At 43.2% G+C, this 12783-nt stretch overlaps 1 protein-coding gene across 4 annotated transcripts in view; it reads left to right on the plus strand.

Annotated features, from left to right (window-relative positions):
• Nucleotides 1–12783, plus strand: part of SMURF1 (SMAD specific E3 ubiquitin protein ligase 1) — a 303336-nt gene that overhangs the window by 37412 nt on the left and 253141 nt on the right. For 3 of the 4 annotated variants that reach the window (XR_010026254.1, XM_063143630.1, XM_063143628.1), the window contains 8 exons: nucleotides 580–781; nucleotides 2834–2937; nucleotides 5340–5454; nucleotides 7378–7556; nucleotides 8407–8544; nucleotides 9637–9757; nucleotides 10884–11085; nucleotides 11627–11711. Coding sequence is in view for 3 of the 4 variants with exons in the window: in XM_063143630.1 (XP_062999700.1) it covers nucleotides 580–781; nucleotides 2834–2937; nucleotides 5340–5454; nucleotides 7378–7556; nucleotides 8407–8544; nucleotides 9637–9757; nucleotides 10884–11085; nucleotides 11627–11711 (1146 nt within the window). In the remaining variant the exon portion in view is untranslated. The remainder of the gene's footprint in view (nucleotides 1–579; nucleotides 782–2833; nucleotides 2938–5339; nucleotides 5455–7377; nucleotides 7557–8406; nucleotides 8545–9636; nucleotides 9758–10883; nucleotides 11086–11626; nucleotides 11712–12783) is intronic. The other variant, XM_063143629.1, reaches the window with a different exon arrangement.

Here is a 12783-nt window from a genome sequence, read left to right on the forward strand (position 1 = left end):
TTATTGAAAGCTGGCGTTCAATAAAATTTACGGTTTTGAAATCCTTTCACGTCTGCTTCTAGCTCCATTTGTCCAAAATATTACCTCGGGACGTCAGTAGTGGAACTGTGTAGCCCTGAAACTGGACTTGTTTTGGAGAAGCAAAGATTCGTTAGTGCCCAGCCAAAAGATACAAGCACTAGTAATATGGAAGAGGTGTAGAAATCTTTTTGAGACATGTAGCTGTCTTATCGACTTGAATGCTGAAATATGAATAAAGTTTGTTCCACAATACATTAGTAACTGTTTTAAGATGCCACCCAGGATGCTAATGTGTTTGCTGCAACAGACTAGCTCACAGAGTCCCTTCTGAAATATAAATAGTTATGCTCCCAAGCTGACCTACACTTTTGGATCTTCATCCATTTCCATGTGTACTTATTTTAAAATATCAAAGGTCTGTCTAATCTCCTTTCTTCAATATTGATGTCAGGTGGCTTTTTGCCCATACATAAGCGCACCACTGTTGCATCACTTTTCCTCCTTCCTCCTGCCCTTTTTGAGAGTAACATTTTCCTCCTTTCCCCCCCCCTCCCCAAGTCACCAATGCCAACTAAAAGAACCCAATCAGCCTTTGACAGTGCCGAATGAAGGGTCGTTGGAAGACAACGAGGAGCTGCCTGCCCAGAGATACGAACGAGACTTGGTGCAGAAACTAAAGATACTCAGGCACGAACTCTCTCTCCAGCAACCCCAGGCTGGCCACTGCCGCATTGAAGTATCGAGGGAAGAAATATTTGAGGTTTGTAGATTTGTGTCTGATAGCATGAGGTTAAATAGCTTCCTAGTGCTTCTGTGAAATGGTTCTGGATTTCTGCAAATGTTGCTTGTTGTAAAATACACGCAGCTCTTGTGTGAGGCCTAAACATCTAGTAAAGCTGCAGGGCACTTCTGGCCAAAGTTAAAATCTAAGTGTTGGTGCTAAGTATTGTTTCATTTATTTATGGTCTGCCTTTCGAAGGTGACATTGATAAACCTCATAAACACTAAGGGTGATAATTAAAATAGTGATAAACTTCTGTAACCAAAACTTAATTACTAAAGTAAGTAAAGATATTTGAGAGGTTCTCTTTCCTGGCTATACTTGCTGGCGTCTCATTTTCTTCTTGCATATTACTGTGCTAGTTTTAGTTTTGCTTGCTTCGTATGTTTGCATTTTGTATGTTTAAGCATTGGGATGGTTAGCCACTGTGTAGAGCTTTTAGGATCCTAAACACAGAACCGAAATCTTTTCCCCAAATAAATGACAAATTCAGTATGACAGGTACCAAATTTCATTGATAAAAAGTGCCAAAATAGTATTCGGAGAAAATGTTTGTCTTAATTTTTTTTTAAAGTAAGTTTCAGATTTATTTATTTTTGCAATTGAATTTTTTGACAAATTTTTTCACTAGAATTCTTGGAATAGGAGGAATTCCCTCAAATGCTCAAACTTCCTATAATTGAAGCTAGTGAATATTAAGAGTTAATTAACGGTTGGATACTGAGTCTACACATGCAGAGGGCTGAAGTAGTAGAATGGATAATACCTCTTCAGACTGCTGATGGGTAAATACTTCTTTTGAAAGCTCCCTCAGTGTTTTTTTTTTAAGATAAAACTCTCTGCGGGGGAAATCAACTAGAACATTAGGGAGAGGTCTAGCCCAGTCCTGTTCTTGCTGTGCTAGATTTCTGTTTCCAGGGACTCCTTAACACCCAGAAGAGCATTCAGATATGTGAACACCCACCTAGAGCGTGAAGTGGTACAGTCCATTTTACCACTTCATTCTGCTGCATGCGTAGAGCAGGCCTAATTCTCCAGTTGTTGTTCTCCAGTAAAGAGATAAAAAATGGACTCATTACCATTCAAACCTCAATAACTTTTTGCAGCATAAATCAGCATTGTAAGTGGGTGGGTTCATAAAACTTTCACATAGAAACATGTGCATTACAAAAGGAAATCTATTTTAGTGCTGTTGGCTCTTCTCTGTAGCTGGTTGTGTTTTCCTGGAACTTGCTTTGTTCAGGATTCCAAGAACTATCGTAGCGCACTCAAGAAATTGGGCATGCCCAATGGTGGAAGGGTAGGGACAACTATCTCCTCACCGAACATAAGATCTCCATGCGGTATCACAAATTGAGCTGGTTCGCATGATCAAAATAAGCTTATTTAATCCCTGGTGCTTGCCGGCATGTTCCAGTCACCATTTCCCTGATTGCCTGTCTGAGTGCAGCTTGTCATGTTGTCTGAACCTGGGTGGCATGGCTTGTTTGAGGGGGAAATAACCCTCAAATAACCCATAGCCTCTTGTAGGGTTATGATTTGTTTGATCATGCAAACTGGCCCATTGCCTTTGAAAAAACTGCTTGCTGTGTTGTGGGGAGATGTTGGTTCTCTGTCCAAGAGAGACAAGCACTTAGACTAGTGCAGTTCTTTGGATCATGGTTATTGATTACTGTCCCGTTCCACCCCAGCTCATACGTTGTGTGATGTGAAAGCCTTGCTTTTCCCCATAAAACTGGAATCTGCTAGGAGCATCAAAAAAATTAACCTAAAATCAATTGAGTTTTTGCTACTATAAAAGTTTACCAGTAAACATTTTCGGGGAACACTTGCCATTCTAAGAGCAGTTAGCGTTCAAAAGGTTCCGACGTAAGTACTGATGCAAGAGGAGCATGTTTAGATAAGCCATGTTTGAAAAGGCTCTCCTCTTTTTCTAATATTGTGTGCGGGAAAGGTACATGAAGTGTAACTACCGTTTGGGGGGTGGGGGTGGAAAGTTCCTTTCCAGAAAATGTACTTCTGTTTATATAGGAATCATACCGTCAGATAATGAAAATGAGGCCAAAAGATCTGAAGAAGAGACTGATGGTGAAGTTCCGAGGAGAAGAAGGCTTGGATTATGGTGGAGTGGCAAGGTACAAGCCAAATTCCTAAAAGGACGTGTATTGGGCAAAAGGAGCCTTGAGAGGGAGCTTTGAATATTGCAGATAGAAATTCCGGGAAACTCTTTATCAAGCCAACTACCAGTGGAGGGATTACCACACAACACTAAACCATATTTTAATTAGTGTTTATTTTAGGGTTACAAGAATGAGTCTGTGTGAGCATCAGGCTTATATGCTCCCCTTCCTCCTCCCCCTCTAGCATAGCCACAAGGAGATCGAAAGCATCTGTTTATTTATTAACCCCAGTTTAGCGTTACATCCAAGCCATACATTGTGATTAATCTTAATTATTGTTTACTAAAACAAGCCAGCTTCATAAACTGTAGTGTGAAGTTGGCTTGTTTTTGTAAGCAGTAGTTAAGACTAACCACAGTTTATCTGAGGTTAAATGTCACAACAAGCTAGGGTTAGTCCGAAATGGATGTGAAAGCTTCCAAACACTTTGCAGCTAGGTTGGGGCAGGGAGGAGCATGTGAGCCCCAAGGCTCACACAACGGATCATCCTCATAATGCTAAACTATGGTTTAGCTGCATTGAATGTCACATTCTGAAGCAGAAATGTAAGATGCAAGTATTTTTTTTAAATAATAAAAAATATGGTAAAAAAATATTCAAGCATCTAAATTTCCGAGGATTCAGAAGCAATAGACTTGAAAAATCCCCATGTTTCTGTTTACATTAGAATTCTATGTGTTTGGAAGCACATACATTCTACCCACACCAGTTGGTGCTCCCCCCTTGCAAAATCACAGAATTAAATGCTTTAATATTTAGTAGGACTTGATTTCATCTTCTCAAATGGCTTGTGGCTCTACAACACATCCTATAAGACTCCCGTGCTTTTGCCATTTCTAATTGTGGAACTGTTTTCAGAACAGTTAGACTCACACACAATAATTTCCTCTCTTTTTTCCTCTTCCTCTAATTTCTGTTTTTAAGCGTTCCTATTTGAAAAAAGTGTGCCACAGCAAATCTGTTAGCCTTTATGATGCTGCAAGAACTATTGGACAAGAAATGTAGTTACCTCTTCAGATTGTTGTCTGAGGTGTGTTGACTGAGGTGTGTGTGTGTGTGTGCGTGTGTTTTATAACTGCTTCTCACTGCTTTGGAGGGTGTTTCACATTCTCCTGTTCCATCAGCTCTGGCCCTCTTGTCCCAGTGATAGGTCTATGTTTCGTACTGGGATCCTCTTGTAATGCTGATCACTGCCTTGCATCTGACCTATCATTTCCTGGGTTTGGCAGCTCATCCAAAGGCTGAGTGCGTCAGTGTCTAAAATCACCCTGAGTAAGACTTTTTTTTCCCTTTTGTCTAACTCCACCGATACGTTCTCTAATCTCAAATTCTCTAGACAAAATTTTTGTTGTCTGGGAGCTCTTCCCTTTTGACCTCTCCCTTGTCATCACTGGAGTGTTGCAAGATTTTCTTTATCTTGTCTGTGCTATAAATCTGTCTAGACAATCGCTGAATCCTCTGGTATGGCTTAACCAATGCCTCTATTTAGCTTCAGAGGGATCCACATTATGCAATTAAGCTACTCTATTATCCCAGGTAATAGCTTATAACATAACAGGCCCCAAGTACCTTTACATGAAATTCTGTCACTCACCAGAGTTCTTACAGAAACTAACTTTCCTATGAAAATGTATTTATTCCTCCCTTTGTGTAGGAGCTTTCTTTTGCCAGTCAAGTCTCAACACTGTCTGGGGAGTCCTCTTGTCTTGTTTATATTATAATAGCATTAACAAGAGCAAAATGTATGGAGAAACAGAAGCAGATGATTAGATCAAATTCATATTACAGAAAATTGTAAGATTTTATTTAACTAGCAAGTAGTGCATAGAACTACTTGCTACTAAAACAATAGTTTATAGAACATATAATTGGTTCTGTATCCCCTATTCTTATACTACTTCCTGTGTAAATTTATGGGATTATGAGGAGATCCAAGGAAGCTGATACCACTCATATAATTAATATGGTTGGGCTCTGATCGCCAATTTTTCTTTCTTCCTTTTGACAATTTCACTAGCAGCGACGTCAGCTTTCTTAAAAAGTGTCTTGCAGTGTCAGTGCATTCATAGACCATCATTTGGTAATGAAAAATGACTCAATTTCTGAATGTTATAGTTCTACTGGGAGGTAGCCAAAGAGTTCTGTAAAACAAGTGAGTGCTTGTATTCTTTCTTTCCCAGTAGAGGCTGATCAAAGGAATATTCTTCTCCTAATTTGTCTCCATGTATTGCAACAAGTCTGGAGTCTTTGTTTTCTTTGAGTAACAGATTCAGACATTACTGGGTGGAGCAAATTTTAACCCCTCCCCCCCAACCTCTTCTAAACCTTCATTGAAAACAATGTCTCTTGTCTGGCAGGGAGTGGCTGTACCTATTGTGCCATGAAATGCTGAACCCTTATTATGGACTCTTCCAGTACTCCACAGATAACATTTACATGCTGCAAATAAATCCAGACTCCTCTATCAATCCCGTAAGTATTCTAAAATCGGAGTGTGTGTGTGTGTGTGTTGCTTGCAGATGTGTGTTAGAAAAAAGCAACTTCTATGAAACCATGGCCTTAGCTAGACCTAAGGATTATCCCAGGCAGATGGAGGGGTCGTCCCTGCCTGCTCCCTGGATCCCCTGTGTGTTATTTGGATGCACAGGGATGATCCCGGGACAATCCCGGGATATAGGCCTGGTCTAGCCATGGCCCATGGCAGTGATAAAGGCCAGGATCGAAAGAGCGACTCAACTTGGTTCCATGAGCCCCACGTGGCTTTAGAGACTTGCGATTCTCCAGCAACAGCCCGCTACGCCACGTAGCAAATCATGTTTGAATTCGGGAAGTTTCAAAAGCCGTTTAGAGAGATGGCACTGGATCCCCCGTTCGGGAGGGGAGGTCGAAATGTTCACCAGGTGTATGTGTGTGCAAACTCTTAGGTGACTCTAAGTAGCTCTTTGGATCCCAGCCCTAAGCCCTGTGCAGATATTCAAAGTGCGTCCACAATAGGGGCCAAGCTCTCACTTTCTCTCCCCCCCCCCCACCTCTTATTTCCACATTCAGCTTCACGTTGAGAGCGGAGCGCATGTAGGCCCAGTCCATTGCATGGGAGTGGGCTGGCACCGTTCCCAATTTCCACAGTGTGCAGTTTGAGTCTCTGCACAGGGCTCCAGTTTAGGCCAAATACAAGGTCTGAGCTTTCTCTTGCTTGCTAGCTTTTCTGTATATTATGCGAATCTGTCCATTTCTATTGCTTTTCCAGTTGACCCCAAATAGACACGGGAAGGTAAGTATGCCTCATATGGCTGAGGACCTTGCAGCATCCGCTGCTTGTAATGAACTAACTTGTAGAGCCTCCACTCTTCTAGTTAAGGAATAATTAAAGCTCTTCATATTAATTGCCTTGTCACATTAAACACTCATTGCGTAATTAGCTGCTTGGACATTTGCCCTTTAGAACAACCGCTGCATGTTAACAACTATATATAAGAAACAAAATCTTGCAGAATTGGCTACTGTAACAGCATTTCGCAAGTCTCTCCATCCTGTCCAAAGCCTAAATTATTTTTCTATCTCACAAAGTTCAGGGTGGTGCTTGGTGTAAGCTGGTTACCCAAGTAAGCGTTCGCTTGCCTGGAAAGGGTCTTGCCAAAGCACAACAGGTTTAATCGCATTTTGTCTTAAAATCAAGGAAGGCGGGCTTGTGGCTTTTGAATGCATTAAGCATTCATGGGAATGATAAAGGTGGCATCCTATAGACTAATAGCAAACTCATTCTTGGAGTGCCGTTCCTTAAATAACCAAAATGGCACCATCCATACTCAAGAGGGGAGGTATCAGCAGGCTTTGGGGTGCTTCGAGCTTTGCAGTGGTACCAAATGCTTTTGGGGGGCTAAGGGGGAGTGGAAACCCCCAAAGTAGCTCAGTGAGGACTGAGCAGGCTCGATGCCCCAAACACCGAGTTTTGGGGGTGGGGGTGGTAATGAAAACTGTACTGAGACGCACTGGGACAATAACCTTCCCAAGCAGCATCCAATTTAACTGTTAATTTAGCCTAACTTGCTGTTCATGGCGCCTGTAGATCAGATTTTAACACGAATCACCGTGTTTGTGGCTAAATGTCAGATGGCATCATGCCCAAAGTGTTGGGAGACCCTTCATTTGCTTTTGAAGGCTAGCTATTCTGAGCCCACCTACTAGTAAGAGCCTGCATATAAGATGACAATTTGGCAATCCTGTGTTGGGTTATCTGTGATATTGAATTCTGTATTCTCATCTAGAGGGCTTAAGATAATGAAGTGACGTCTCCGTCATACTAAGAAATGGCTAAAGCCGTAAATCTAGCCACAAGATGTCAGCATTGGGCTTCTCTTCCAGTGTGTGAGTCTTGCTCTTTGGCATTTCTTGCAGGATCATCTGTCTTACTTCCACTTTGTTGGTCGGATAATGGGTCTGGCTGTGTTCCATGGGCACTACATCAATGGGGGTTTCACAGTTCCTTTCTACAAACAGCTGCTGGGCAAACCCATCCAGTTATCTGATCTGGAATCAGTCGACCCAGAACTACACAAGAGTTTAGTTTGGATTTTGTAAGTATCGAATACAAAAACTGAAAGCCATGCTTTTGACAAAGGTGAAGGGGGTTCAGCTCTGCTTGGCCAGCCCCCTTTGACCCCTGTCCATAGTTCCTTTAAGTAACGTGTGGGAAGACTCATAAGATAAGCTGTCCAGCAAGACTTCAAGCTAATTTGGGGGTTGGAAAATCAGGAGTGCGATCCTGGATGCTTACTTGGGGGTGGGGGGAGCTGTAACCCCCCCGACCTAATTAGAAAACATATTTTAATTCATTTGAACATTGATTTTATTCTGATAACAAATTGATCAGATCTCCTTATATAACAGCCAAGGTAATCTTTAGATACGCAACATAAGCAACCTCATAACAGGGAAAGGGGGAAATATCTGAAGTGTTAGGTGTCTATGAAATTCAGCAGGCAATACATGAGAAGGGCCCATTTTGGGACATGGGGGCTGAATTTGTTTCTAAAATACTTTTTAGAATGTTATGTTGTTTATCTGAAATATTTATATGGGCTGCCCAATAACATGTGTTCTCTGGGCATCTCATGGAAATAAATGAGTAAAATATGACATTAACACTCAGTTCTCAAAAAAGAATTAAATCGCAGCATAAAATCCCCCCCCGACAATTTAATTGCACCAGTGTACAATAAACAACACAGCAGTCATTGAGAGCTCAGATATTAAAAGCGTACATTATTTAAAAGACCTTGGCGAATGAAAAGGCCTTCACTTGGCACCGGCGCCTATTAAACTGCTCCATGTCTTTATGCTGTTGAAATGTGTCGCGAAGGGCGGTGCTGTGTGTATACTGGCAGATGCAGAAATGACTTGTCTTCTTTGGCTTGTTGCTGACAGAGAAAATGACATCACCCCAGTTCTGGACCATACTTTCTGTGTGGAGCACAATGCTTTCGGCAGGATCCTACAGCACGAGCTCAAACCAAATGGGAGAAACGTTTCCGTTACAGAGGAGAACAAGAAAGAATATGTCAGGTACCGCCAGAGGAGAAGATTCCCCCCCCTCCCGATAATGAGATGGGGATAGTAGTCTCTCCCCTCTTGACTCCTTCAGAGGTGTGATGAGAACATTAAGAGTTCTGTGTTGCAATTGTAGAGATTAATTTTATCCAGTGGCCTCTTGACATGTCTGCATATGCACTACTAAGCTGCTTTAGATAATTTGATTTTGTCACAAGGCTAGAGTCTCACACTTAAGCTGTGAAACTGAATTCTTGCAGTAGCACCTGAGCAGTGCTGCACAGTTTCTACTGAAAGCTCAGGATCCAGAAGTGGCCTCAGTGGATCCTGTAGACTTTTTTGCAGATGGGCCTTTTCTGTTTTGTACCACTCGCTCTTCTTCTCTGGGATGCTGCCTTCTCTCTACTGTGCCTCTTTATCCAAACAGCTATGTGTTTCATAGAATCATAGAATAGTAGAGTTGGAAGGGAAGGGGCCTATAAGGCCATCGAGTCCAACCCCTTGCTTTATGCAGGAATCCACCTCAAAGCATTCCTGACAGATGGTTGTCTAGCTGCCTCTTGAAGGCCTCTAGTGTGGGAGAGCCCACAACCTCCCTAGGTAACTGGTTCCATTGTCGTACTGCTCTAACAGTCAGGAAGTTTTTCCTGATGTCCAGCCGGAATCTGGCTTCCTGTAACTTGAGCCCATGATTCCGTGTCCTGCACTCATTCTTCCTGTTAGTTTTTCCGACACTGAATTTAGAACTTGTTGCAAAGGGCCAGATTGGATGATTACTTTATCCAGATCTTCCCCATAGGCATGGTGGGAATTGTCAGCGTGATCTGGGCCTACAGTGCATTGCATTTGATATCTTTTTTTTTTTAAAGTTACACCAGTGCATGGATTCAGTGATCCAGTGGGAAAGGAAACTCCGCTCCTCACTATACATAGGGATCAGATATGTCTAAAGTAATGTCTTCGTCTGCCCAGTTTTGCCTCTTTGGGAACTGGTAGAAAACCTCAAACAGCTTGAGTATGCCCAGTTTGCAAGGTTTTATTTCACTCTTAGGATTCTACCCTCATATGGGATAGTTCTCAATTTGCGTTTTCCCCCCCTCTTCCCAGGTTGTATGTCAACTGGCGGTTCATGAGAGGAATTGAGGCTCAGTTTCTGGCTCTTCAAAAAGGTTTTAATGAACTTATTCCTCAACATCTACTGAAGCCTTTTGACCAGAAGGAACTTGAGGTATCCATCAGATCGTTCAAATTAACTCAATTTGTGGTTCATTTGGCCAATGAAGTGAACATTACCAAGTGCAGGACCAAGTACTACTTCCACCAGCTTTCCACAGACCACCTGAATGGAACTTGGGGATACGATTTGAGAACCTCTGTTCTAGAGAACAGCTTCAAGTAGAGGCTTGTTAGTGTGGTTTGCCATGTAAAAAGAGTTGCCATAAGAAATGATGTAACGGGGAACTGAGAAGGCCTCACTGTAGCAGGAATGGTGGGGAGGTGTCTGTACATTCCTTTTAGGGCAGCTGCCTGAGGTGGTGGTTGTTGTTGTTGTTGTTATTATTATTATATTTATTTGTATCCCGCCTTTTGCCCAATGCTGGGCCTCAAGGCGGCCTTACAAAGTTTAAAGTATACATGGGGGTGGGAGGGAAACAAGACCATAAACATTTAAAATACACAACAAAATTATAAGACTTTAACATAGATGGAGGGCCAGACTATTCTCCAAAGGCCTGCTGGAACAAAAAAGTTTTAGCCTGCTTCCGAAAGCCCATCAAGGAGGGAGCCAGCCTAGCTTCCCCGGGAAGAGAGTTCCAGAGCACTGGAGCAGCCACCGAGAAGGCCCTCTCCCATGTTCCCACCAAGCGCGCCTGTGAAGATGGTGGGACTGAAAGAAGGGCTTCTCCAGAAGATCTCAAAGCACGGACAGGCTCATAAGGGAGAATACGTTCTTTCAAATAACCTGGACCCGAACCATATAGGGCTTTATAGGTCATAACCAGCACTTTGAATTGTGCCCGGAAACAGACTGGAAGCCAGTGGAGCTGTTTTAACAGGGGAGTTGTCTGCTCCCTGTAACCAACCCCGGTCAACAATCTGGCTGCAGCTCTTTAAACCAGCTGGAGTTTCCGAACGCTCTTCAAAGGCAGCCCCATGTAGAGCGCGTTGCAGTAATCCAATCGGGATGTAACTAAGGCATGTGTCACCGTGGCCAGGTCCGACATCTCTAGGAACGGGCGCAGCTGGCGCACTAGCTTTAACTAGGTTAAGCCCCAGTCCCATGTAACTCCAAAAGTACCGTCCCATATTGTTGCGGTGCTTGCTACTGAAAATGTGTGTTTCTGATGCATCAGCTCATAATAGGTGGCCTGGATAAGATTGACTTGAACGACTGGAAGTCCAACACGCGCCTCAAGCACTGCACGGCTGACAGCAATATTGTCAAGTGGTTCTGGCAAGCGGTGGAAGCCTTTGATGAGGAGAGAAGAGCGAGGCTGCTGCAGTTTGTGACCGGCTCCACGCGGGTTCCGCTTCAGGGCTTCAAGGCTCTGCAAGGTGACTGATAGGGAGGCTGAGTTAGCACGCTTGGGGTGGGGCCTGTCAGCGGCATACCTCTTCAGTCTCGGTAAGCTGCCCCCAGTTCCCCTGTGATTTTGCGCTCTCTGCAACAGTACTTTAAAATCCTCCATTGGGGAAATCTTTGGCTCCATATGTAATAAATGAAGTGGCCTTGCACTGAAACCACCCATAGGTGCACCTATCTCAAGACTGCCTGTCCGGACTGTCAGCAACGTTCCGGGGTCTCAGGCACTGTGGAGTCTTCCTTGAGATCGTTGTAACTGGTGATGCCGGAGCTGAAACATGGGACCTTTCGCTTGTAAAGTGTGTGCTCTGCGGCTCTTCCCCGATGAAGTGTGTGAACTCGCATGTGGTTTCTCTGCGGGCTCATGTGTGTGAGCGTGCACACACCCATGCATGGGATCTGTGCCTTGGCGGTCTTGCGCTGCTGATGTCAGAGTTTGTGTGCCTCACAGAAATGGGTGCTGTTGTATAGCAGTGTTTTTGAAGGACCTTAACTAGAATGTCTCTTTGCAAGGTTCTACAGGCGCTGCAGGGCCCAGGCTCTTCACTATCCATTTGATAGATGCAAACACGGACAACCTTCCAAAAGCTCATACCTGGTAAGACTGCTTTTCTGTCCGCAAACCTGCGGTGGGCTGTGCCTGTGAATGTGTGGGTACACAACTGCCTAGCTAAAACGGCAGACTTCCACTCCGCTGGCCCAAAAGCAAATGGAGGAGCAATTTGGAGCAGAGCAGCAGGGAAAAGAGATAGACGTTGTCTTTTCTCTTGTAAAGGCAAAGAAAAAACTCTTGCCTTTGGCATTTTAGGATGCTGAAGAAGCTGGAGTATTCTTTCCCAATTGGTTGTGAAGTTCCTTATATCCGAGCAACGTTTTTTGCCAAAAGACACTCAGGGCATCGTTAAAAACCTCGAACTATTCTTTATTCATTTGGTTTACTAAAGTATTGTGGAAATACTGTGTTGTGTGGGAAATGGGGTGTCTGTTCGAAACAACCTCCCCTATATTTGAGAGGAAGATGCTACCCTGTTTAGTTCTACTTTCAATCCAAAGTTTATTGTCCTAGCCAAAGGCCATGACAAATACATCAAAAGAAAGCATCCATACATATATACAGCAATACAAATACCTTGAAATTACACAGATAACTTGAAATTTATCATAACTAAAAACTCAGCTTTTACTCAGCAGTCTGAATCTCCATGGCAGTTTATGGCAGTTTTGTCTAGTTCTCTCTTGCTTATTTTTTTTGCTGCCAGTGCAAACAAAGCCACTTTATGTGTCACATAACTGTTGGTATCACTCAGAAGAAAAAGAACCGTTTCTGCAAGGGCGTTCCTACATCCACGTGTTAACAAGGGTTTCAGGAATCTCTCTCTTGGGTCCCTGTACAGAGGGCAAATTGACATGTAGTGAACAATGTCTTCCACTTGATGTTGGCCACAGATGCAGAGTCTGCGTTCAAATGGCACCTTGTGGAGTTTTTCATTAGTTGCAGATCCCTCCAAAATTGCCAATCTGTTAGTTGCTTCTTATCCACATTAAGGATGGGGTTCAGCCCTGTTTAGTTCAGTAATTACTGGCTAGCCTCTTTTGGGGTCATCGGCCCTTTAAATAGCCTCTGGAATCCTGGAAGTGCTTTGAAATTGTTTATTATTGAAGGGACAAGG

The sequence above is a fragment of the Elgaria multicarinata genome, chromosome 17 (genome assembly GCF_023053635.1).
Source record: "Elgaria multicarinata webbii isolate HBS135686 ecotype San Diego chromosome 17, rElgMul1.1.pri, whole genome shotgun sequence".
NCBI classification, from domain to species: domain Eukaryota; kingdom Metazoa; phylum Chordata; class Lepidosauria; order Squamata; family Anguidae; genus Elgaria; species Elgaria multicarinata.